At 44.6% G+C, this 27,040-nt stretch overlaps 1 protein-coding gene across 1 annotated transcript in view; it reads left to right on the top strand.

Annotated features, from left to right (window-relative positions):
- Positions 1-27,040, top strand: part of klhl32 (kelch-like family member 32) — a 276,783-nt gene that overhangs the window by 232,602 nt on the left and 17,141 nt on the right. Inside the window, exons 9-10 of the mRNA XM_063069988.1 lie at positions 10,245-10,303; positions 25,003-25,195. Coding sequence (XP_062926058.1) covers positions 10,245-10,303; positions 25,003-25,195 — 252 coding nt within the window. The remainder of the gene's footprint in view (positions 1-10,244; positions 10,304-25,002; positions 25,196-27,040) is intronic.

Here is a 27,040-nt window from a genome sequence, read left to right as displayed (position 1 = left end):
GGCCAGCTCTTCTCTCATGCTTCTATAATTTCCTTTACTCCACTGTAATACTGATACATCTGACTTTACCTTCTCCCTCTCAAACTGAAGGGGAACTCTGTTGTGTTATGATCATTCCCTCCTGAGGGTTCCCTAATCAGATCCAGTTCATTACACATCACCCAGTTCAGAATAGCCTTTTCCCTGGTGGGATCAACCACAAGCTGCTCTAAAATGCCATCTTGTAAGCATTCTACAAATTTCCCTCTCTTGGGATCAAGCACCAACCTAATTTTCCCAATCGACCCCACACGCCTATCATATCATTGCCCTTTTGTCATGCCTTTCCTACCCTCCTGTTGTAACTTCCTCCTCTCTGCCATCAGATTTCTGAACGGATATTGAACCCATGAACACTACCTCAGTATCCTATTCTCTTTTTGCTCTACTTGTTTCTGATAAAATGGAGGTGTGTTTGATTGCGGTGGCTTCTACGGGACCAACCAAAAGTGTTACCTTTTTTAAACATTTTTTACGATTGAAAAACCCTGTTAGACATTAAGAACTTTAAGTATTGCAGTCTACCCTGTCTGCAAGTTGCTCGTTGGTGGAGAAACTGAGGAGCTGGACCTGGTGCAGATCATGCTGCTGCCTGCGACAGAGAGGCATCATAGGAGTCCGTGCGCAAAAGCAGTGTGTAGTCTAACAGAGCATGATGGTCTTCGTCAGTTTTCTTATGATCACATGATCCTGCTGGACAATGTTAATGTGGAGTGCTGCAAGGCCAGTTCACTGACTTATTGGTGGTCGGTGGGGAGGACGATGGGGGAGCTGAATAGCCCTGGTTGTAGCCAGGACTCGGCCCCAAGCTGCAGTGCCGTCTGTTTACAGCCGTCGAGAACACAGGCATCAGAGGTGCTATGGTGCGGCATTCAAACTGGAGGTTGTCCTGCCCCCACTCCCCACTGTGTTCACGCGGCTGAAGACAAGCTGTATTGTGTTTAACTGCAGACTACTACAACGTTCATAGACTCAGGGACTTTGAACTATATACTTTTTGTGTAACTGTATGTTTATTTGTGCAATGTGTGCCTTGTGCTGTGCATGACTGTTGGTGCTATGTTTTGCACCTTGGGCCCGAAGTAACACTGTTTCATTTGGCTGCATACATGTACGAATAACAATTAAACCTCAGCTTCTTATTTTTTATATATATTTCTTTTCATTACTGATGGTAATTTTTTTTATGCACTGCAGTGTACTGTTGCCACAAAACAGCATATTTCATGAATTATGTCAGTGATATTAAACCTGTTTCTGACCTTGAGTGTCTGAAAAGACAAAGCATTCGGGAAAAGCAAAGTAAGGTTCACGTTCCTGACAAAGACACACTGTTAAGACTGAAAGTGATGCGATCAACTCGTTTTAAACAAGATCAGGTGATGTAATCACGGCTGCAGCTTGGCATGCTGATTAGACCCCTGGGAAGCAGATGGAATGAAGTGTTCATCTGCCTGATACACTCGATAGGTGAGCTCAGGCATCTACAGAGGGCTTTGATTGCACGAGTTGACGTGCCAGCATGAGGTAGCCTAATGTATCGGAGAAATCAGCTTGATGGATTTTGAGAACTTTAACAGGCAAATGCACCCCACTTTTAAGCAAATTAAACAATAAGGACACTCTAAATTAATATCTGTTTTTGTACAATCAAATTTGTATGCAAATCTTCAAAATCTCTCACTGATAGATGGGCAGGAATATGAACTGCATGTGGACGGGATGTCATTAAGGGACAGAACACAGATACATTCACCTGTGTAGAATATGTAAAATACTGACATATTTTGTATGACATAATGTTATTAAAGTAGACAAATGAAGGCTGCATGGTGGTGTAGTGGTTAGTACAATGCTTTACAGTACAGGCAACCCAAGTTCCATACCCACTGCGATCTGTAAGGAGTTTGTCCGTTCTCCCTGTGACCGCATGGGTTTCCTCCACGTTTTCCAGTTTCCTCCCACACTAAAGACTTAACGACTGGTAGGTTAGTTGGTCATTATAAATTGTCCTGTGATTAGGTTGGGGTTAGAACTGGGGGATTGCTGGGCAGCGTGGCTCAAAGGGACCCATTCCATGCTGAGTCTCAATAAGTAAATAACTGTTAGCATCCATTTCAAGGGGACTGGAATATAAAAGTAAGGATGTAATGCCGAGGGTTTATAACGTATTGGTCAGACCACATCTGGAGTCTTTGAGCAGTTTTGGGCTCCCTATCTAAGAAAGGATGTGGCAGCATTGCAGGGGGTCAAGTGGAGATTTACGAGTGATCCCAAGAATGAAAGGGTTAACCTGTGAGGAATGTTTGATGGCTCTGGGCCTGTCCTCACTATCAGTACAGAAAAATGAAGGGGATCTGCATCTGCTCCATCATTCCACCGTGGCTGATTTATTACCTCTCTGAAACACACACTCCTGCATTCTCCCCGTAACCTTCGTTCATTCTTATCAAGAACCTATCAACCTCCACTTTAAATATAACCGATGTCCTAGACTCCCCGACAATGGAAACACCCCTTCCACATCCACTCTATCTAGGTCTTTCAATATTCGATAGGTTCATTGAGAACCCCGCTCATTTTTCTAAATTCCAGTGAGTACAAGCCCAGGGCCATCAAACACTCCTCATGTCTTAACCCCTTCACTCCTCGGATCATTTTCATGAACTTTCTATGAACGCTCTCCAATGACAGCACATCCTTTCTTGGATAAGGGGACAAAAACTGCTCACAGTACTCTGTGAGGCCTCACCATTGCCTTTTAAACCCTCAGCATAACATCCTTGCTTTTAGATCCTAGACCTGTCGAGATGAATACTAACATTTCATTTGCTTTCTTCACCACTGACTGAAACTGCAAGTTAACCTTTAGGGAATCCTGCACACCCCCTTTGCACCTCTGTTTTTGGAAAGTTGCATTATTTTCTGACTTAGAAATACACTCAGTGACTATTTTATTAGGAACACCTGTACAACTGCTTGTCAATGCAAGTATCTAATCAGCCAATCATGTGGCAGCAACCCAGTGCATAAAAACATGCAGACATGGTCAGGAGGTTCAGTTGTTGTCAGTCTGTTCCCACTCCTGTTCCGACCTGTCGGTCCATTCCCACTCCTGTTCCGACCTGTCGGTCCATTCCCACTCCTGTTCCGACCTGTCGGTCCATTCCCACTCCTGTTCCGACCTGTCGGTCCATTCCTATTCCTGTTCCGACCTGTCGGTCCATTCCCATTGTTGTTCCGACTTATCTGTCCATTCCTATTCCTGTTCCGACTTGTCAGTCCATTCCTATTCACGTTCGACCTGTCAGTCCATTCCCATTCCTGTTCTGACCTGTCGGTCCATTCCCATTCCTGTTTCGATGTGTCGGTCCATTCCCAGTTCTGTTTCAACCTGTCATTCCATTCCCATCCCTGTTGTGATGTGTAGGTCCATTCCTGTTCCTGTTCTGACTTGTTGGTCCATTCCCATTCCTGTTTCGACTTGTCGGTCCATTCCCATTCCTGTTCGAACTTGTCAGTCCAATCCCATTCCTGTTTCGATGTGTTGGCCCATTCCCATTCCTGTTTCGACGTGTCAATCCATTCCCATTCCTGTTCCGATCTGGTCCTTGGCCTCCTCTTGTGCCATGATGAGGACACTCTCAGGGTGGAGGAGCAACACCTTGTATTCAATCTGGGTAGCCTCAAACCAGATGCATGAATATCGATTTCTCCTTCAGGTTAAAAGTTGGTTCCCTCCCCCTCTGCTTTTTCCTGTTCCACACACTGGCCTCTTACCTCTGCTCATCTGCCTATCACCTCCCCCTTGATCCTCTCCTCCTTCCCTTTTCTCCTATGGCAGACAACCCCAGTAGGCGGACCGCGAGAACCAAATGTCTGGACTGCGCTGACCCATTAGCACTTATGTGAACGCACCTGTCATAACATGTAAATGAAGCGCCCGCTGCTCTAATTTATTTTAACCTCATCCCACACCGTACACTTGACCTACGCCCCCATAGGACGCGCAATGCCGAGTTGATTAAAACGTGTGAAATTGGTATGGTGTGCGAAGTTTTAAGTCATGAAGAGAAAACGAAGGAAACGGTTGTGGAGCTATTAAAGACGATGCCATTGTGGGCTAACACGGCAACAAGATGAGTAGAAGTTTTAGCGGAGGAGTGTCTTTCCAATCTACTCACTGATTTGGAGAAAGCAGAAGCCATGTCACTAGCCATAGACTCGTCCTGTGACCGAACCAATATGGAAGAGCTATCTGTGTTGGCAAGATTTTTTGATGGGATGACCTTTTGGGAAGAGCTACTTTGTTTGCTTCCTCTGCCTGGGCGCACAACTGGGGAAATAATTTTTAACAAATTGACACAGTTCTTTGAGAAGAATGGCTTGGATGTGAGCAAAATGGTGTCCGTTGTCACCGATGGGGCTCCGTCGATGGTGGGCCAACACAAGGGCTTGGTAAGCAGGTTTGCCGCTGTTAACCCAGCACTCTCGGCATTTCATTGCATTATTCACAAATCAGTGTTGTGCACTAAACTGTGTGGAGAAATGAAAGAGGTGATGGATACTGTGACGAGACTGGTAAATTTCGTTCGTGAGAGTTCTAGTCTGCAACATTGCCTTTTCGGAGCATTGCTGGAGGAAATGTCAGCGGAACACAAAGATCTTTTGCTGCATAATGATGTTCATGGCTGAGCAAAGGCCGTGTGTTGGAGAGGGTGTGCGACCTGCACCATGAGCTTGTGTCATTTTTATCCAGCCTGCAGAGCCAAAAAACTCAAGGATTTAAGAGGTTTTTAAGTGACAACAAGGTGATGGCACGTGTTCTTTTTTGTGTGACATCATGTCTCATCTAAATCAACTTAATCTGCAATTACAAGGCAACAACCACACTGTTGCGGACATGTACGAGGCGATTGAAGCTTTCCGGTCAAAGCTGAACCTTTTGGAGAGAGACATTCACGGGAGAAAGTTGCACTTTCCATGTCTGTGGGAGCATTGCGAGAAGAACGAAATGCTGGAGGATCCAGTGATGAAGGATTTTGTGATGAGCCTTGCAGAAAACTTCAGGGAACGGTTTGAAAGCTCCCCTAAACTCTCAGGTGACATCCTCCTCTTCCTGAGACAGCCGTTCTCCATTTCGGCTGACGGCCAGCGGACTGCAGAGGCAAAAAAGCTGGAGCCTTCCATAGATGAGGCAACTCTTCAGATGGAGGTCTTGGAAATGGGAACATCTGATTTACTCAAAGCACAACACAAGGACGTTGGGGTGAGTGACTTTTGGATCAATGTGGTTCCCCAAGTTCAATTCAAAAACACAAGAGCTATTGCAATGCTCCTACTCACACTGTTCCCCTCCATGTACATATGTGAGTCATCGTTGTCTTCAATGAACTCTATCAAGAACCAGGGCGGAAACAGACTCTCCATGCACACCTTGGCCAGTGCCCCAGGATTGCCACAACAGAATACAGACCCGACATCAGAAGGGTTGCCTCATCCCGTCGCTGTCACTTCTCTCACTGATTGGTGAGTGAATCAATTTATTTTTGTCCATTTGTCAATCTTATTGTGGCATAATAATATTACAACAACAATAATACTGATAATTTCATTTATAGCTACACTTCATATGCTACATAGCTTAATTAAAAAGAACAAATAGATTAAATCAGAGAACAGAAACAGTGGAAAGGGCAGTACTACTAAAACTCCTTGTGTGGAAGAGAAGTGTGGTGAAGACTACCATGTGTGTGTCTGTATTTTAAGTCCCAGATGAGTTCTCAATGTGACAGCTGACAGTTGTGATAGCTAGAGTCATAACTAAATGGTTGGTTTTGAACTTATTTTGTTTCAAGAGTGCATTTTTTTTCTTGTGTGACCCACAACACAGGCTTTGAGAATCCCAGCCCTAAATTATTACTACCACTACTACTACTACTACTACTACTAATAATAATAATAATAATAATAATAATAATAATGGTAATAGCAGCAACAACAACATCTGCCCATAAAACAACTTACTGGTGCAATGAAAAAAAACCCTGGACGTTTTGGCCCTTGGCTTGGCATGCTTGACATAATTTGGCCCTTGTGGAAAACTAATTGGGGTACCCTGTCCTATGGTCTACTCCCCTCTCCTGTCAGATTCCTTCTTCTCCAGCCTTTTACCTTCCCCACCCACCTGGCTTCTCCTAGTCTCCTTTCCCTCCCACAACCTTTTTATTCTCAAGTCAAGTCAAGTCATCTTTTTGTTGTCATTTCGACCATAACTGCTGGTACAGTACACAGTAAAAATGAGACAACATTTTCCAGGACCATGGTGTTACATGAAACAATACAAAAACTACACTGAACTACGTAAAACAACACAAAAACTACACAAGACTACAACCTACCCAGGACTGCATGAAGTGCACAAAACAGTGCAGGCATTACAATAAATAATAAACAAGACAATAGGCACAGTAGAGGGCAGTAGGTTGGTGTCAATCCAGGCTCTGGGTATTGAGGAGTCTGATGGCTTGGGGGAAGCAACTGTTACATAGTCTGGTCGTGAGAGCCCGAATGCTTCGGTACCTTTTGCCAGAGGGCAGGAGGGTGAAGAGTTTGTATGAGGGGTGTGTGGGGTCCTTCATAATGCTGTTTGCTTTACGGATGCAGCATGTGGTGTAAATGTCTGTAATGGCAGGAAGAGAAACCCCGATGATCTTCTCAGCTGACCTCACTATCCGCTGCAGGGTCTTGTGATCCGAGACTGTGCAATTTCCGAACCAGGCAGTGATGCAGCTGCTCAGGATGCTCTCAATACAACCTCTGTAGAATGTGGTGAGGATGGGGGTGGGAGATGGACTTTTCTCAGCCTACGCAGAAAGTAGAGACGCTGCTGGGCTTTCTTGGCTATGGAGCTGGTGTTGAGGGACCAGGTGAGATTCTCCGCCAGGTGAACACCAAGAAATTTGGTGCTCTTAACGATCTCTACGGAGGAGTCATCACTGTTCATCGGAGGATGGTCACTCCGTGTTCTCCTGAAGTCAACAACCATCTCTTTTGTTTTGTTCACATTCAGAGACAGGTTGTTGGCTCTGCACCAGTCTGTTAGCTGCTGCACCTCCTCTCTGTATGTTGACTCATCGTTCTTGCTGATGAGACCCACCACAGTCGTGTCATCGGCGAACTTGATGATGTGATTCGAGCTGTATGTTGCAGCACCGTCGTGGGTCAGCACAGTGAACAGCAGTGGACTGAGCACACAGCCGTGGGGGGCCCCCATGCTCCGTGTGATGGTGTTGGAGATGCTGCTCTCGATCTGGACTGACTGAGGTCTCCCAGTCAGGAAGTCTAGAATCCAGTTGCAGAGGGAGGTGTTCAGGCCCAGTAGGCTCAGCTTTCCAATCAGTTTCTGAGGAATGATTGTGTTGAATGCTGAACTGAAGTCTATAAACAGCATTCGAACGTACGTGTCTTTTTTTGTCCAGGTGGGTTAGGGCCAGGTGGAGGGTGATGGCAATGGCGTTGTCTGTTGAACGGTTGGGACGGTACGTGAACTGCAGGGGGTCCAGTGAGGGGGGCAGCAGGGTCTTGATGTGCCTCATGACGAGCCTCTCGAAACACTTCATGATGATGGATGTGAGTGCAACGGGACAATAGTTGTTGAGGCAGGACACTGAAGACTTCTTCAGCACGGGGACGATGGTGACGGCCTTGAAGCACGTAGGAACGACGGCACTGCTCAGGGAGACGTTGAAGACGTCAGTGAGAATCTCAGCTAGCTGGTCATCACATCCAATAAACACTCTGCCAGGAATATTGTCTGGTCCAGCAGCCTTCCGTGGGTTGACCCTGCACAGGGTTCTCCTTACATCGGCCACGGTAAGACACAGTACCTGGTCATTTGGAGAGGGGTGGTCTTCCTCGCCGCCACGTCATTTTCCGCCTCAAAACGAGCGTAGAAGTTATTCAACGCGTCTGGGAGGGTGGAATCAGCAGCACAGACATCTTTCCCCTTCGTTTCCAGTCCTGATGAAGCGTCTCAGCCCGAAACATTGGCACTTTAGTTATTTCCATCGATGCTACCTGACCTGCTGAGTCCCTCCAGCAACCTACTTACCTACTTGTGTTGCTCTGGACTTCCAGCATCTGTAGAATCTTTCGTGTTTCTAAGTTGAGGGTATTTGTGAAGTAACATTTTTGTGTTTTAGAATACTGCATATATAAAACATTTCACCAGAGGGATCTCCAAGTCTGTCTGTGTTTATTCTTTTCCTTCTTGTAAAGTTTAATAGTGGGGGCAGACCAACATAAGGAACATTACTGTCACCCGCTGAGTTGGAGGGGGGAGCAAAGAGACTGGAAGTATACCCACTGAGTTCCCCACCAAGAAAAAACTCAAATAATACCAAAGAGCATCACGCCCTTCAGAAAGTCAACTTTGCAATATATACGTTCTGATGACTGTGATACCCTAACAGTCTTTCCATGTTAAACTGTCTCTCCCAAAGATCTCAATATAGCAATTAGATGTTTCCTTTGCACCTCAGAGGAACTGCATTCAAACAGTACATGAATGCTACACCATTTCTTGACAAGTGCACTTCCTGCAAATGCATTATTCAATTCCTTGAATAATATATACTTGCACGTCTGTGTTACTTGACGTACTTCACAGTGCAGGTTCAGTCAGTCTAGTGATGGTGTGGACACGATCTTCACTGCATGACTCCAAATTCAGTTTTGAACTTTGAACTTTGAAGATGTTTGAGTAAGAACTCTACAAGCATGGATATGATTGCTGACAGGAACACTGGCTGACTATGAAGAACATTATTGAATGTGCATACGGAAGTTACATTTTCAAAAAATTTTGAAGATTAATAGACTTTATGCTTCTACTACTCTTCAGTTCCACAAAAGATTAAGGCGGCAGGTGGGATGTCTCAGTGAATAGGCTGCACACTGCACTGTTTCCCAATTCATGTTATGTTATTGTTCTATTAAAGCTAAAGTGCTTTTACTCACCTTCAGATCACATTGTAGGTCTTGTGTACACTGCAAATAGGTTTTTAGAAAAATGTTCATTGAATTGACTTTTTTTTACATCCTTCACATACACGAGGAGTAAAAATCTTTACGTTACATCTCCGTCTAAATGTGCAATGTGCAGTCATAGTAATTTGTAATAACTTATAATAAATAGAACAGTCAATGTAACATAGAGTACACTCAGATCAGCGTGAGTTCATCAGTCTGATGGCCTGGTGGAAGAAGCTGTCCCGGAGATTGTTGATCCTGGCTTTTATGCTGTGGTACCGCTTCCCGGATGGTGGCAGCTGGAATAGATTGAGGTTGGGGTGACTCAGGTCCCCAATCCTTCAGGCCCTTTTTACACACCTGTCTTTGTAAATGTCCTGAATCATGGGAAGTTCACAACTACAGATGTGCTGGGCTGTCCGCACCACTCTCTGCAGAGTCCTACGGTTAAGGGAGGTACAGTTCCCATACCAGGCAATGATGCAGCCAGTCAGGATGCTCTCAATGAAAATCTCAATTTAATTTAACTAAAATATTAATCTATTGCTCATTTAAAATGAAACGAGTCAGATGACTTGTTAATTACATCATTTTGTCTTCTTCATCCTTATAACTTAGTGAGAGTTCTGTGTAAACACAGCCACACTCAGGTTGGAGGAGCAGCACTTCATATTCCAACTGGGTAGACTCCAATATGATGGCATTTCTCTAACTCCAGTAATTTCTCCTCCCCCTTCCCCTTCTCTCTTTTTTGCATTTTCCATTCTGGTTCCCTTCTCCTCACCTGCCCATCACCTCCCTTTCGTCCCCTCCTCCTTCCCTTTCTTCCATGGCCCACTCTCCTCTCAGATCAGATTCCTTCTTCCTTTTACACCTATCACCTTCCAGCTCCTTACTTTACCTGCCTCTCCCACCCGCCCACCTGCCTTCCTCCTCACCTGGCTTCACTCATCAGCTGCCGGCTGATACTCTTCCCCCTGCCCTCACCTTCTTACCCTGGCTTCCTCCTTCCTTTCCAGACCTGACAAAGGGTCTTGGCCCAAAACGTCAGCAGCTTATTCCTTTTCCACGTTCCCCTCCTTTTGAGTCCCTCCAGCAGTTTGGGAGATTGCTGGAGATTTCCAGCATCTGCAGAATGTCTTTTGTTGATAATTATTATTGTTTTGTGTCAGGTGGAGTGACTAACACAGCTCAGTATCAGAACAGGCTAATGGTGTACGACCCAAGCCAGGTAAGCATCGCTCTCTTTCTCCGCTATTTATTTAGAGATGCCGCGTGGAACCCGCCCTTCAACTCGATCAGCTGCACCACCCAGAAACCTGCCTGTTCAGCCCAAGCCTAATCACAGGGCAAGTTACAACCGACTAACCAGAACGTTTTTGGACTGTGGCAGGAAAGTCACGTAGTCATGGGAGGGACGTACAAACTTCCTACAGGCGTCAGCGGAATTAACTCCAGGCTCCAACACCCCAAGCTGTAACAGTGTCCCGCTAACCATGGCAATCCAAAACAGTGGAGACCTGTCTCAGGATTGGGTCTTAATGATTCTAAGCGTGCACCGAAAAGTAAGGTTTCATAAAATCTGTAAAAGGGAACTTGAATTGAAATTATCTTACACATCATAGATATATTTCGGTACCAGCTAGTTGTTCATAAGATTAAGCAGGTAGTAACCAATTTGCTTAAACCTGTGATGTTCTGTGTTTGCTTATATTGTTTAAAGAAAGTTATGGGTGCTGATTTCCCACCTTTTGGTGTTATCGTGGTCTCTGGGGTTTCACTGAATTTCTGAATTGTCACGATAACATCGTCATACATGTTTATTCATAATAACCAATTACAGTCTACACCCAGTGGCCACTTTATTAGGTACACCTGCCTGTTAATGCAAGTATCTAGCCAGCCAATCGTGTGGCAGCACCTCAATCCATAAAATCATGTAATCATGGTCAAGAGGTTCAATTGTTTTTCAGATCAAATATTAGAGTGGGGAAAGAAAAGTGATTTAAATGACTGAGCACAGAATGATTGTTGGTGCCAGTCAGGGTGGTTTGAGTATCTCAGAAACTTCTGATCTCCTGGGAGTTTAAGACCATAAGATATAGGAGCAGAATTAGGCCATTTGGCCCATCAAGTCTGCTCTGGCATTTCTTCATGGCTGATCCATTTCCTTCTCAGACCCAATCTCCTGCCTTCCCCATATCTCTTCATGCATCTTCGAGGGCATGTTTAAGGTAAAGTCAAGTAAAAATTTATTATCAGAGTAGATACATGTCACCACCTACAACCCTCAGATTCTTTTTCTGTAGGAATACTTAGTAAATCTATAGAACAGTAACTGTAAACATCAGGTACTGTTAACTGTTAAGCTGTGAAAATGCAGATAGAAATAATAAAGAGCTGGTTGTGGACTACAGGAGGAATGGAGATGGGCTAACTCCTATTGACATCAATGGATCTGGGGTTGAGAGGGTAAACAGCTTCAAGTTCCTCGGCATCCACATCACTGAGGACCTCACGTGTGGTGAAAAAGGCACAACAGTGCCTCTTTCACCTCAGACAGTTGAGGAAATTTGGTATGGGCCCCCAGATCTTAAGAACTTTCTACAGGGGCACAATTGAGAGCATCCTGACTGGCTGCATCACTGTCTGGTATGGGAACTGTACCTCCCTCAATCGCAGGACTCTGCAGAGAGTGGTGCGGGCAGCCCAGTGCATCTGTAGTTGTGAACTTCCCATGGTTCAGGACATTTACAAAAACAGGTGTGAAAAAAGGGCTCGTAGGATCGTTGGGGACCCAAGTCACCCCAACCACAATCTATTCCAGCTACTACCATCCAGGAAGCAGTCCCGCAGCATAAAAGCCAAGACCAACAGGGTCCGGGACAGCTTCTTCCACCAGGCCATCAGACTGATGAACTCACGCTGATTTGAATGTACTCTATATTGAGTGAACTCGGTCTTTTTTCCTTGGAGCGACAGAGGATGAGAGGTGACCTGATAGAGGTGTATAAGATGATGAGAGGCATTGATTGTGTGGATAGTCAGAGGCTTTTTCCCAGGGCTGAAATGGCTGACACGAGAGGGCGTAGTTTTAAGGTGCTTGGAAGTAGGTACAGAGGAGATGTCAGGGGTAAGTTTTTTATGCCGAGAGTGGTGAGTGCGTGGAATGGGCTGCCGGCGATGGTGGTAGAAGTGGATACAGTAAGGTTTTTTAAGAGACTCCTGGATGGGATACATGGAGCTCAGGAAAATAGAGGGCTATGGGTAACCGTAGGTAATTTCTAAGGTAAGGATATGTTCAGCACAGCTTTGTGGGCGAAAGGGCCTGTATTGCGCTGTAGGTTTTCTATGTTTCTATGTTCTATATTACATTGACTGTTCTATTTCTTATAAGCTATTATAAATTACTATGATTGTACATGGCACATTTAGACAGAGAAGTAATGTAAAGATTTTTACTCGTGTATGAGAAGGATGTAAGAAATAAAGTCAATTCAAATTCAAATTCAAATAGCAATAAATAATGAGCATGAAATAAACAAGGTAAAAAATGTCCTTAAATGAGTGTAGTTAACTCATTTTGTTCAAGAACCTGTTGGTTGAGGGGTAGTAACTGTTCTTGAACCTGGTGGTGTGAGTCCTGAGGCACCTGTACCTTCTGCCTGATGGCAACAGTGAGAAAGGAGCATGGGCTGGGTGGTGAGGATCTTTGATGATGGATGCTGATTTTCTGCAGCAACGTTTCATATAGATGTACTCAGTTCAGGGTAATGTGAGAGGGAAGGTTAGACTGATCTTAGAGGAACTAAATAGGTTGACACAACTTTGTGGACCAAAGGGCCTGTATAGTTCTACGTTCTATTTGCCAGAGCTGTGTTGAAAGCGTGAATGTCTTTGTAATCAGGTCTGTTACATGCACCACCGTTTTAAAATTCATCGGCCATATTATTTGGATACCGCGACTAACAAAAGTCACAGTCGGAAGGATGTGGCTCTGAATTCCAATAACTTTATTTTTCGACATTTGAGGGAGTTTTGTTTCCGGAACATTGCCCTGTGCTATAATAGGTTCCACATGTGAAAGAACACGTAGATGGCTGCTAACCAGTGCTGACTACACTTCTCCTCTGCTGATTAGTGTCAGCTCGTCATTTGCTTTTGAATAACCACTTGGTCCCCTGGGGCCTCTTTTCCCATCGAACACAAAAGTGGGGAAGTCACGCTTCATTTAGAAAGAGCATTGGTGAGACTGCATCTGGAGTACAGTGTACACTACTGGTCTCCTTATGTAACATGCCTCGAACAGAGTTGAGAGGAAGTGTACTGGCTGAGTGCCCATGACGCCTAAGTAGTCTCACACGGGCAAATGGATCTCAGTTTAGCTGAGTGAGAGGAGACTTGATTGAAACAAGTACGATCTTCAGTAACGTTGACATGGTGGATGTGAAAAGTATACGGAATACACGCAGTGTTGGAGGAACACAACAGATCAGGGAGAATCTGTAGAGATGATAACTGACATTTCGGGCTGAGACTCTTCATCAGGATTGTTCGGATGAGGTATGAAAAGTATGTTTCTCTTGCGAGAGACACTGGAATGAGAGACCAGTGCATTAAAAATAAGGAGTCAGCCTTTTAAGACAGGCAGGTCTAGGTATTTTTTGGGCTGCAGCCTTGCTCTGGAATCTAGATCTTGGTGGCTTACCGAAATGCTGCTGGCATTGGAATTGGTCTTGGTTTATCACATCTGCGCCAGCTGTGTCAAGTTGCAGCTCCTGAGGGACAGGTTAGAGAACTAGAGCTGCAGCTCGATGACCTTCAGGGAAAGTGAGGAGGTGATGGAGAGGAGCTATAGGCAAGTAGCCACACCGGGGCCTCGGAAGACAGATCAGTGGGTAACAGTCAGGAGAGGGAAGGGCAAGAGTCAGATACATAGTCACAGTCATAGTCATACTTTATTGATCCAGGGGGAAATTGGTTTTCGTTACAGTTGCACCATAAATAATAAATAGTAATAAAACCATAAATAGTTAAATAGTAATATGGAAATTATGCCAGGAAATAAGTCCAGGACCAGCCTATTGGCTCAGGGTGTCTGACCCTCCAAGGGAGGAGTTGTAAAGTTTGATGGCCACAGGCAGGATTGACTTCCTATGACGCTCTGTGTTGCATCTCGGTGGAATGAGTCTCTGGCTGAATGTACTCCTGTGCCCAACCAGTACATTATGTAGTGGATGGGAGACATTGTCCAAGATGGCATGCAACTTGGACAGCATCCTCTTTTCAGACACCACTGTCAGAGAGTCCAGTTCCATCCCCACAACATCACTGGCCTTACGAATGAGTTTGTTGATTCTGTTGGTGTCTGCTACCCTCAGCCTGCTGCCCCAGCACACAACAGCAAACATGATAGCACTGGCCACCACAGACTCGTAGAACATCCTCAGCATCGTCCGGCAGATGTTAAAGGACCTCAGTCTCCTCAGGAAATAGAGACGGCTCTGACCTTTCTTGTAGACAGCCTCAGTGTTCTTTGACCAGTCCATTTTATTGTCCAGAGAGTACCCCTGTGACTGTCCCCCTTAACAATAAGTACTCCTGTTTGAGTACTGTTGGAAGGGACGACCTACCTGGGGGGAGCAACAGTGGCCGTGCCTCTGGCACAGAGTCTGACCCTATGGCTCAGAAGGGTAGGGAAAGGAAGAGGATTGCAGCAGTAATAGGGGACACTATAGTTAGGGGGTCAGACAGGCGATTCTGTGGATACAGGAAAGAAACACGGATGGTTGTTTTCCTCCCAGGTGCCAGGATCTGGGCTGTTTCTGATCGCGTCCAAGATATCCTGAAGTGGGAAAGTGAACAGCCAGAGGTCATGGTACATATTGGTACCAATGACATAGGTAGGAAAAGAGAGGAGATCCTGACAACAGACAACAGGGGGTTAGGAAGGAAGTTGAGAAGCAGGACCACAAAGGTAGTAATCTCGGGATTACTGCCTGTGCCACGTGACAGTGAGTATAGGAATAGAGTGAGGTGGAAGATAAATGTGTGGCTGAGGGATTGGAGCAGGAGGCAGGGATTCAGATTTCTGGATCATTGGGACCTCTTTTGGGGCAGGTGTGACCTGTACAAAAAGGACAGGTTGCACTTGAATCCCAGGAGGACCATTATCCTGGCAGGGAGGTTTGCTAAGGCTATTGAGGAGAGTTTAAACTAGAATTGCTGGGGGGGGGGGGTGGGAACCAAACTGAAAAGACAGAGGAAGGGGCTGTTGGCTCACAAATAGAGAAAGCTTGAAGACATTGTAAGAGGGAGGATAGGCAGGTGATCGAGAAGGGATGCGCTCAGACCGATGATTTGAGATGTGTCTATTTTAATACAAGAAGAATCATGAACAAAGCGGATGAACTTAGAGTATGGATCAGTACTTGGAGCTATGATGTTGTGGCCATTACAGAGACTTGGATGGTTCATGAGCAGGAATGGTTACTTCGAGTGCCAGGTTTTAGATGTTTCAAAAAGGACAGGGAGGGAGGCAAAAGAGGTGGGGGTGGGGCACTGCCGATCAGAGATAAGAGTCATAGAAACATAGAAAAACTACAGCACAATACAGGCCCTTCGGCCCACAATGCTGTGCCAAACGTACTTATTTTAGAAATTACCTAGGGTTACCCATGGCCCTGTATTTTTCTAAGCTCCATGTACCTATCCAGGAGTCTCTTAAAAGACCCTATCGTATTCGCCTCCACCACCATCCCCGGCAGCCCATTCCATGCATTCACTACTGTCTGCGTCAACGACTTACCACTGACATCTCCTCCTACCTACCTCCAAGCACCTTAAAACTGTGCCCTCTCGTGCTAGCCATTTCAGCCCTGGGAAAAAGACTCTTGACTATCCACATGATCAATGCCTCTCATTGTCTTATACACCTCTATCAGGTCACCTCTCATCCTCCATCGCTCCAAGGAGAAAAGGCCAAGTTCACTCAACCTGTTTTCTTAAGGCATGCTTCCCAATCCAGGCAGCATCCTTGTAAATCTCCTCTGCACCCTTTCTATAGTTTCCACATCCTTCCTGTAGTGAGGTGACCAGAACTGAGCACAGTACTCCAAGTGGGGTCTGATCAGGGCCCTATATAGCTGTAACATTACCTCTTGACTCTTAAACTCAATCCCATGGTTAATGAAGGCCAATGCACCGTATGCGTTCTTAACCACAGAGTCAACCTGTGCGACAGGTTTGAGTGTCCTATGGACTCGGACCCCAAGATCCCTCTGATCCTCCACACTGCAAAGAGTCTTACCATTAATGCTATATTCTGCCATCAGTGAACCACCTCACACTTAACTGGGTTGAACTCCATCTGCCACTTCTCAGCCCAGTTTTGCATCCTATCAATGTCCCGCTGTAACCTCTGACAGCCCTCCACACTATCCACAACACCCCCAACCTTTGTGTCATCGGCAAATTTACTAACCCATCCCTCCACTTTCTCATCCAGGTCATTTATTAAAAATCACAAAGAATAGGGGTCCCAGAACAGATCCCTGAGGCATATCACTGGTCACCGACCTCCATACAGAATATGACCCATCTACAACCACTCTTTGTCTTCTGTTGGCAAGCCATTTCTGGATCCACAAAGCAATATCCCCTTGGCTCCCATGCCTCCTTACTTTCTCAATAAGCTTTGAATGGGCTACCTTATCAAATGCCTTGCTGAAATCTATATTCTCTACCTCCCTATCTGCTCTTCTATGTCCCTGTTACTGTTGGGTGGTCTATAAAAAAACACTCAGTAGAGTTATTGACCCCTTCCTGTTTCTAACTTCCACCCAGAGAGACTCAGTAGACAATCCCTCCATGACTTCCTTCATTTCTGCAGCTGTGACATTATCTCTGATCAGCAGTGTCATGCCCCCACCTCTTTTGCCTTCCTCCCTGTCTTTTCTGAAACATCTAAAATCTGGCACTCGAAGTAACCATTCCTGCCCCTGTGCCATCCAAGTCTCTGTAATGGCCACAACATCATAGCTCCAAGTACTGATCCATGTTTCAAGCTCATCCGATTTGTTCATGATGCTTCTTGCATTAAAATATCTTAGACCATCGGTTTGAGCGTATCCCTTGAATTTGTTAGGTGTGTTCAGGAAGGTTTCTTGACACAATATGTAGATAAACCTACAAGAGGAGAGGCTGTACTTGATCTGGTATTGGGAAATGAACCTGGTCAGGTGTCAGATCTCTCAGTGGGAGAACATTTTGGAGATTGTGATCATAATTCTATCTCCTTTACCATAGCATTGGAGAGGGATAGGAACAGACAAGTTAGGAAAGTGTTTAATTGAAGTAAAGGGAAATATGAAGATATCAGGCAGGAAATTGGAAGCATAAAGTGGAAACAGATGTTCTCAGGGAAATGTATAGCAGAAATGTGGCAAATGTTCAGGAATATTTGCATGGCATTCTGCATAGGTACGCTCCAATGAGACTGGGAAAGGATGGTAGGGTACAGGGACCGTGGTGTACAAAGGCTGTTGAAAATCTAGTCAAGAAGAAAAGAAAAGCTTACGAAAGGTTCAAAAAACTAGGTAATGATAGAGATCTAGAAAATTATAAGGCTAGCAGGAAGGAGCTTAAGAATGAAATTCGGAGAGCCAGAAGGAGTAATGAGAAGCCCTTTGGAGAGCAGGATTAAGGAAAACCACAAGGCATTTTACAAGTATGTGAAGAGCAAGAGGATATGATGTGAGAGAATAAGACCAATCAAGTGTGACAGTGGAAAAGTGTGCATGGAACCGAAAGAGATAGCAGAGGTACTTAATGAATACTTTACTTAAGTATTCACTACGGAAAAGGATCTTGGCGATTGTAGGGATGACGTGCTGTGGACTGAAAAGCTTAAGCATGTAGATATTAAGAAAGAGGATGTGCTGGAACTTTTGGAAAGCATCAAGTTGGATAAGTCACCGGGACCGGATGGGATGTACCCCGAGCTACTGTGGGCAGCGGGGGAGGAGATTGCTGAGCCTCTGGCGATGATCTTTGCATCATCAATGAGGATGGGAGATGTTCCAGAGGATTGGAGGGTTGCGGATATTGTTCACTTATTCAAGAAAAGGAGCAGGGATGGCCCAGGAAATTACAGACCAGTGAGTCTTACTTCAGTGGTTGGTAAGTTGTTGGAAAAGATCCTGAGATGCAGGATTTATGAATATTTGGAGAGAGATAATATGATTAGGAATAGTCATCATGGCTTTGTCAATGGCAGGTCATGCCTTATGAGCCTGATTAAATTTTTTGAGGATGTGACTGAACACATTGATGAAGGCAGAGCAGTAGATGTAGAGTACATGGACTTCAGCAAAGCATTTGAAAAGACCATAACCATAAGACCATAAGATAGGGAAGCAGAAGTAGGCCAGTCAGCCCATCGAGTCTGCTCTGCCATTCAATCCTGTGCTGATGCAATTCTTTCAGTCATCACCACTCCCCTGCCTTCAATCCATACCGTTTGATGTCCTGGATAATCAAGAACCTATCTATCTCTGCCTTAAATACACCCAGTGACTTGGCCTCCACAGCTGCTCGTGGCAACAAACTCCACAGATTAACCACCCTCTGATTAAAGTAATTTCTCCACATCCCGGTTCTAAATGGACGTCCTTCAATCCTGAAGTCATGCCCTCTTGTCCTAGAATCTTCTACCTTGGGAAATAACTTCACCATATCTAATCTGTTCAGGCCTTTTAACATTCGGAATGTTTCTATGAGATTCCACCCCCCCCCCCCCCGCCGAACTCCAGGGAATACAACCCAAGAGCTGCCAGCTGTTCCTCATACAGTAACCCTCTCGTTCCTGGAATCATTCTTGTGAATCTTCTCTGAACCCTCTCCAACGTCAGCACATCCTTTCTTAAATAAGGAGACCAAAACTGCCACAGTACTCCAAGTAAGGTCTCACCAGCACCTTATAGAGCCTCAACATCACATCCCTGCTCCTATACTCTATTCCTCTAGAAATGAATGCCAACATTGCATTTGCCTTCTTCACCATCGACTCAACCTGGAGGTTAACTTTAAGGGAATCCTGTACGAGGACTCCCAAGTCCCGTTGCATCTCAGAACTTTGAATTCTTTCCCCATTTAAATAATAGTCTGCCTGTTTATTTCTTCTGCCAAAGTGCATAACCATACACTTTCCAACATTGTACTTCATTTGCCACTTCTTTGCCCATTCTTCTAATTTATCCAAGTCTCTCCGCAGACTGTCTGTTTCCTCAGCACTACCGGCCCCTCCACCTATCTTCATATCATCAGCAATCTTAGCCACAAAGCCACCTATTCCATAATCCAAATCGTTGATGTACAATGTAAAAAGAAGCGGCCCCAACACAGACCCCCAGTGGAACACTACTGGTAGCCGGCAGCCAACCAGAATAAGATCCCTTTATTCCCACTCTCTGTTTCCTGCCAATCAGTCAATGTTCTATCCACGTATGTAACTTTCCCGTAATTCCATGGGCTCTTATCTTGTTAAGTAGCCTCATGTGTGGCACCTTGTCAAAGGCTTTCTGAAAATCCAAATATACAACATCCACTGCATCTCCCTTGTCTAGCCTACTGGTAATTTCCTCAAAAAATTGTAATAGGTTTGTCAGCAGGATTTTCCTTTAAGGAATCCATGCTGAGTTCTGCCTATCTTGTCATATGCCTCCAGGTACTCTGTAACCTCATCCTTGACCATCGACTCCAACAACTTCCCAACCACCGATGTCAAGCTAACAGGTCTATAATTTCCTTTTTGCTTCCTTGCCCCCTTCTTAAATAGCGGAGTGACATTTGCAATATTCCAGTCCTCCGGAACCATGCCAGAATCTATCAACTATTGAAAGATCATCGCTAATGCCTCCGCCATCTCCACAGCTACTTCCTTCAGAACACGAGGGTGCATTCCATCTGGTCCGGGAGATTTATCTACCTTTAGACTTGAACCAGACTGGCCATTCTCCTCTGATCTCTGTCATTAACAAAGCATTTTGGCTACAGAACTGCTGCTCAATGGATTTTGTTTTGCTTTTCACACCATTTCCTGTAAACTCTACAGACAGTCGTGCATGAAAATCACAGGAGATCAAGTTGTTTCTGAGATACTCAAACCACCCTATCTGAGACCGACATGGTCAAAGTCAGTTAGATCACAATTCTTCTCCATTCTGAACAGCAACTGAACCTTTTGACTATGACTGCATGCTTTTATGTATTTAACTGCTGCCACATGATTGGCTGATTAGTTATTTGCATTAATGAGTTGGTGCACAGGTGTACTTAATGAAGTAGTAACTGACTGTATCATTAGGTTAAAAGGTCAGCATAACATTGTGGGTCAAAAGGTCTGTACTGTTCTATGTTTTATATTTTAAACCATAGTCTCTCCTCACTGATCTCTGCCCAGCTCATGTCACACTGTTCTATAAAACAGCAGAATGCCACCTCAAAACCAAGAAACATAGAAACATAGAAAATAGGTGCAGGAGTAGGCCATTCGGCCCTTCGAGCCTGCACCGCCATTCAGTATGATCATGGCTGATCATCCAACTCAGAACCCTGCCCCAGCCTTCCCTCCATACCCCCTGACCCCCGTAGCCACAAGGGCCATATCTAACTCCCTCTTAAATATAGCCAATGAACTGGCCTCAACTGTTTCCTGTGGCAGAGAATTCCACAGATTCACCACTCTCTGTGTGAGGAAGTTTTTCCTAATCTCGGTCCTAAAAGGCTTCCCCTTTATCCTCAAACTGTGACCCCTCGTTCTGGACTTCCCCAACATCGGGAACAATCTTCCTGCATCTAGCCTGTCCAATCCCTTTAGGATTTTATTCGTTTCAATCAGATCCCCCCCTCAATCTTCTAAATTCCAACAAGTATAAGCCTAGTTCATCCAGTCTTTCATCATATGAAAGTCCTGCCATCCCAGGAATCAATCTGGCGAACCTTCTTTGTACTCCCTCTATGGCAAAGATGTCTTTCCTCAGATTAGGGGACCAAAACTGCACACAATACTCCAGGTGTGGTCTCACCAAGGCCTTGTACAACTGCAGTAGTACCTCCCTGCTCCTGTACTAGAATCCTCTTGCTATAAATGCCAGCATACCATTCGCCTTTTTCACTGCCTGCTGTACCTGCATGCCCACTTTCAATGACTGGTGTATAATGACACCCAGGTCCCGTTGCACCTCCCCTTTTCCTAATCGGCCACCATTCAGATAATAATCTGTTTTCCTGTTTTTGCCACCAAAGTGGATAACTTCACATTTATCCACATTAAATTGCATCTGCCATGAATTTGCCCATTTACCTAACCCATGCAAGTCACCCTGCATCCTCTTAGCATCCTCCTCACAGCTAACACTGCCACCCAGCTTCGTGTCATCCGCAAACTTGGAGATGCTGCATTTAATTCCCTCATCCAAGTCATTAATATATATTGTAAACAACTGGGGTCCCAGCACTGAGCCTTGCGGTACCCCACTAGTCACTGTCTGCCATTCTGAAAAGGTCCTGCTAATTCCCACTGTTTGCTTCCTGTCTGCTAACCAATTCTCTATCCACATCAATACCTTACCCCCAATACCGTGTGCTTTAAGTTTGCACGCTAATCTCCTGTGTGGGACCTTGTCAAAAGCCTTTTGAAAATCCAAATATACCACATCCACTGGTTCTCCCCTATCCACTCTACTAGTTACATCGTCAAAAAATTCTAAGAGATTCGTTAGACATGATTTTCCTTTCACAAATCCATGCTGACTTTGTCCGATGATTTCACTGCTTTCCAAATGTGCTGTTATCACATCTTTGATAACTGACTCTAGCAGTTTCCCCACCACCGATGTTAGGCTAACTGGTCTATAATTCCCTGGTTTCTCTCTCCCTCCTTTACATTACATTAGCCACCCTCCAATCCTCAGGAACTAGTCCAGACTCTAAAGAGTTTTGAAAAATTATCACTAATGCATCAACTATTTCTTGGGCTACTTCCTTAAGCACTCTGGGATGCAGAGCATCTGGCCCTGGGGATTTATCTGCCTTTAATCCCTTCAATTTACCTAACATCACTTCCCTTCTAACATGTATTTCCCTCAGTTCCTCCATCTCACTGGACCCTCTGTCCCCTACTATTTCCGGAAGACTATTTATGTCCTCCTTAGTGAAGACAGAACCAAAGTAATTATTCAATTGGTCTGCCATGTCCTTGCTCCCCATAATCAATTCACCTGTTTCTGTCTGTAGGGGACCTACATTTGTCTTAACCAATCTTTTTCTTTTCACATATCTATAAAAGCTTTTACAGTCAGTATTTATGTTCCCTGCCAGTTTTCTCTCATAATCTTTTTCCCCCTTCCTAATTAAGCCCTTTGTCCTCCTCTGCTGAACTCTGAATTTCTCCCAGTCCTCAGGTGAGCCACTTTTTCTGGCTAATTTGTATGCTTCTTCTTTGGAATTGATACTATCCCTAATTTCCCTTGTCAGCCATGGGTTCACTACCTTCCTTGATTTATTCTTTTGCCAAACTGGGATGAACAATTGTTGTAGTTCATCCATGCGATCTTTAAATGCTTGCCATTGCATATCCACCGTCAACCCTTTAAGTGACATTTAATAGTCTATCTTAGTTAATTCATGTCTCATACCTTCAAAGTTACCCTTCTTTAAGTTCAGAACCTTTCTTTAAGTTCAGAACCTTTGTTTCTGAATTAACTATGTCACTCTCCATCTTAATGAAGAATTCCACCATATTATGGTCACTCTTACCCAAGGGGCCTCTCACGACAAGATTGCTAATTAACCCTTCCTCATTGCTGAATACCCAGTCTAGAATAGCCTGCTCTCTAGTTGGTTCCTCAACATGTTGGTTCAAAAAACCATCCCGCATATCTTCCAAGAAATCCTCTTCCTCAGCACCCTTACCAATTTGGTTCACCCAATCTACATGTAGATTGAAGTCACCCATTATAACTGCTGTTCCTTTATTGCACACATTTCTAATTTCCTGTTTAATACCATCCCCAACCTCACTACTACTGTTGGGTGGCCTGTACACAACTCCCACCAGCGTTTTCTGCCCCTTAGTGTTATGCAACTCTACCCGTATCGATTCCACATCCTCCCGGCTTATGTCCTTCCTTTCTATTGCGTTAATCTCCTCTCTAACCAGCAATGCCACCCCACCTCCTTTTCTTTCATGTCTATCCCTCCTGAATATTGAATATCCCTGAATGTTGAGTTCCCATCCCTGGTCACCCTGGAGCCATGTCTCTGTGATCCCAACTATATCATATTCATTAATAACAATCTGCACTTTTAATTCATCCACCTTGTTACAAATGCTCCTTGCATTGTCACACAAAGCCTTCAGGCGTGCTTTTCCAACTCTCTTAGCCCTTATACAATTATGTTGAAAAGTGACCCATAGAACCATAGAAACAACAGCACAGAAACAGGCCTTTTGGTCCTTCTTGGCTGTGCCGAAACATTTTCTGCCTAGTCCCACTGACCTGCACACGGACCATTTCCCTCCATACACCTCCCATCCATGTATCTGTCCAATTTATTCTTAAATGTCAAAAAAGAACCTGCATTTACCACCTCGTCTGGCAGCTCATTCCATACTCCCACCACTCTCTGTGTGAAGAAGCCCCCTCTAATGTTCCCTTTAAACTTTTCCCCCCTCACCCTTAACCCATGTCCTCTGGTTTTTTTCTCCCCTTGCCTCAGTGGAAAAAGCCTGCTTGCATTCACTCTACCTATACCTGTCATAATTTTATATACCTCTATCAAATCTCTCCTCATTTTTCTACGCTCCAGGGAATAAAGTCCTAAACTATTCAAACTTTCTCTGTAACTGAGTTTCTCAAGTCCCGGCAACATCCTTGTAAACCTTCTCTGCACTCTTTCAACCTTATTAATATCATTCCTGTAATTTGGTGACCAAAACTGAACACAATACTCCAGATTCGGCCTCACCAATGCCTTATACAACCTCATCATAACATTCCAGCTCTTATGCTCAATACTTTGATTAATAAAGGCCAATGTACCAAAAGCTCTCTTTACGACCCTATCTACCTGTGACGCCACTTTTAGGGAATTTTGTATCTGTATTCCCAGATCCCTCTGTTCCTCTGCACTCCTCAGTGCCTTACCATTAACCCTGTATGTTGTACGTTGGTTTGTCCTTCCAACGTGCAATACCTCACACTTGTCAGTATTAAACTCCATCTGCCATTTTTCAGCCCATTTCTCCAGCTGGTCCAAGTCCCTCTGCAGGCTCTGAAAACCTTCCTCGCTGTCTACTACACCTCCAATCTTTGTATCATCAGCAAATTTGCTGATCCAATTTACCACATTATCATCCAGATCACTGATATAGATGACAAATAACAATGGACCCAGCACTGATTCCTGTGGAACACCACTAGTCACAGGCCTCCACTCAGAGAAGCAATTCTCTACCACCACTCTCTGGCTTCTTCCATTGAGCCAATGTCTGATCCAATTTACCACCTCTCCATGTATACCTAGCGACTGAATTTTCCTAACTAACCTCCCATGTGGGACCTTTTTGATGCTTGCCCTGGATTTGTTGGCCTGCCACTTTTACTTTTCACCTTACTACTTTTTGCTTCTACCCTCATTTTACACCCCTCTGTCTCTCTGCACTGGTTCCCATCCCCCTGTAGTGAACTAACCTCCTCTCGCCTAGCCTCTTTAACTTGATTCCCACCCCCCAACCATTCTAGTTTAAAGTCACCTCAGTCGCCCTCGCTGGAGGTCCGAACAGCTTCGGGGTCATGTTGATATAGTAATAATCCAGTGGTCACTGTGAAATCTGTTGTAACCATTTATATTTTCCCTGACTATCAGAATAAATGGATCAGCCGCAGTCCCATGTTACAGAGGCGAGTCTATCACGTTATGGCAGCTGTCAATAGAAAGCTGTACGTCCTCGGTGGAAATGATTTGGACTATAACAATGATCGGATTTTGGTTCGGCAGATTGACTGCTATAACATAGACACTGACCAGTGGGTACGCTGCCAATTTAGCTTGCTGACAGGTAGGTGCTTTAACCTTTTCAACTGTCTGCAGTAATGACAAAATACATCTGAATCTTAGGATTCCTTCGGCATTCTGTGTGAGTTACTCTGGCTTTCCAGTATCTGCAGCATCGCCTGAATCTTATGAAGCCTTTTCTCACTACATTTTTTCTTCGGAAATTATGTTCTTGGTCTCACCTATCACCTGCCACTAGAAAGGCTAAAACAGGTTCAAAGTTCAAAGTTGAAAGTTCAAAGTGGATGTACTATCAAAGTACATATATGTCACCATATACAACCCTGAGATTCATTTTCTGAGATATTTAACAGCCTTATATAGACACATACATGATAGAAATATGGAGGGCAGTGTGGTAGAGAAGAGTTAGATTGATCTTAAGGCCATAAGAGAATAAGATTATAGGAACAGAATTAGGCCATTTGGCCCATTAAGTCTGCTCTGCCATTTCATCATGGCTGATCAATTTTCCTCTCAGCCCCATTCTCCTGCCTTCTCCCTGTATCCCCTCATTCCCTGACAAATCAGGAATCAATCAACCTCTGCCTCACATATACTCAATGGCTTGGCCTCCGAAGTCTCCTGTGGCAATGAATTCCACAGGTTCACCACTCTCTGATTACAGAAATTCCTCCTCATCTCCATTCTAAAAGGACACACTTCTATAAGACGCTGCATCATCAACCTCTTGAAGGCAGCAATGAGGAAATTATAGACCAGTTAGCCTAACATCAGTGGTTGGGAAGATGTTAGAATCAATTGTTAAGGTCATGGTGCTGGTGTACTTGGTGACACAGGACAAGATAGTACAAAGTCAGCATGGTTTCCTTCAGGGAAAATCCTGCCTGATGAACCTGTTGGAATTCTTTGAGGAGATTACAAGTAGGATAGATAAAGGGGATGCAGTGGATGTTGCATATTTGGACTTTCAGAAGGCCTTTGACAAGGGGCCACACATGAGGCTGCATACCAAGTTAAAAGCCCATGGTATTACAGGAAAGTTACTAACATGGTTAGAGCATTGGCTGATTGGTAGGAGGCAGTGAGTAGAAATAAAAGGATCCTTTCCTGGTTGGCTGCCAGTGACTAGTGGTGTTCCGTAGGGGTCGGTGTTGGGACCTCTTCTTTTTATGCTGTATATAAGTGATTTAGATGATGGAATAGTTGGCTTTGTTACCAAATTTGCAGATGATATGAAGATTGGTGGAGGGGTAGGTGGTGTTGAGGAAACAGGTAGGATGCAGAAGGACTTAGATAGATTAGGAGAATGGGCAAGAAAGTGACAAATGTTGAAAAATGTATGGTCATGCACTTTGGTAGTAGAAATAAATGTGCAGACTATTTTCTGAACAGGGAGAAAATCCAAAAATCTGAGATGCAGAGGGACTTAGGAGTCCTTGTATAGAACACCCTGAAAGTTAACTTGCAGGTTGAGGTGGTGAGGAAGGCAAATGCCATGTTAGTATTTATTTCAAGAGGTCTAGAATACAAGACCAAGGATGTGATGCTGAGGCTTTATAAGGCACTGGTGAGGCCTCACCTTGATATTGTGAATAGTTTTGGGACCCTCATCTTAGAAAAGATGTGCTGGCATTGGAGAGAGTCCAGAAGAGGTTCACAAGGATGATTCCAGGAATGAAAGGGTTATCATACGAGGAACATTTGATGGCTCTGGGTCTGTACTCGCTGGAATTCAGAAGGGTGGGGGGATCTCATTGAAACCTTTTGAATGTTGAAAGGCCTAGACAGAGTAGATGCAGAAAGGATGTTTCCCATGGTGGGAGAGTCTAGGACGAGAGGACACATCCTCAGGAAAGAGGGGCGCCCTTTCAAAACAGAGATGCTG

This window comes from Mobula hypostoma, chromosome 2 (assembly GCF_963921235.1).
Source record: "Mobula hypostoma chromosome 2, sMobHyp1.1, whole genome shotgun sequence".
Classification (NCBI taxonomy): Eukaryota; Metazoa; Chordata; class Chondrichthyes; order Myliobatiformes; family Myliobatidae; genus Mobula; species Mobula hypostoma.
This window is presented reverse-complemented; position numbering and strand designations above follow the sequence as displayed.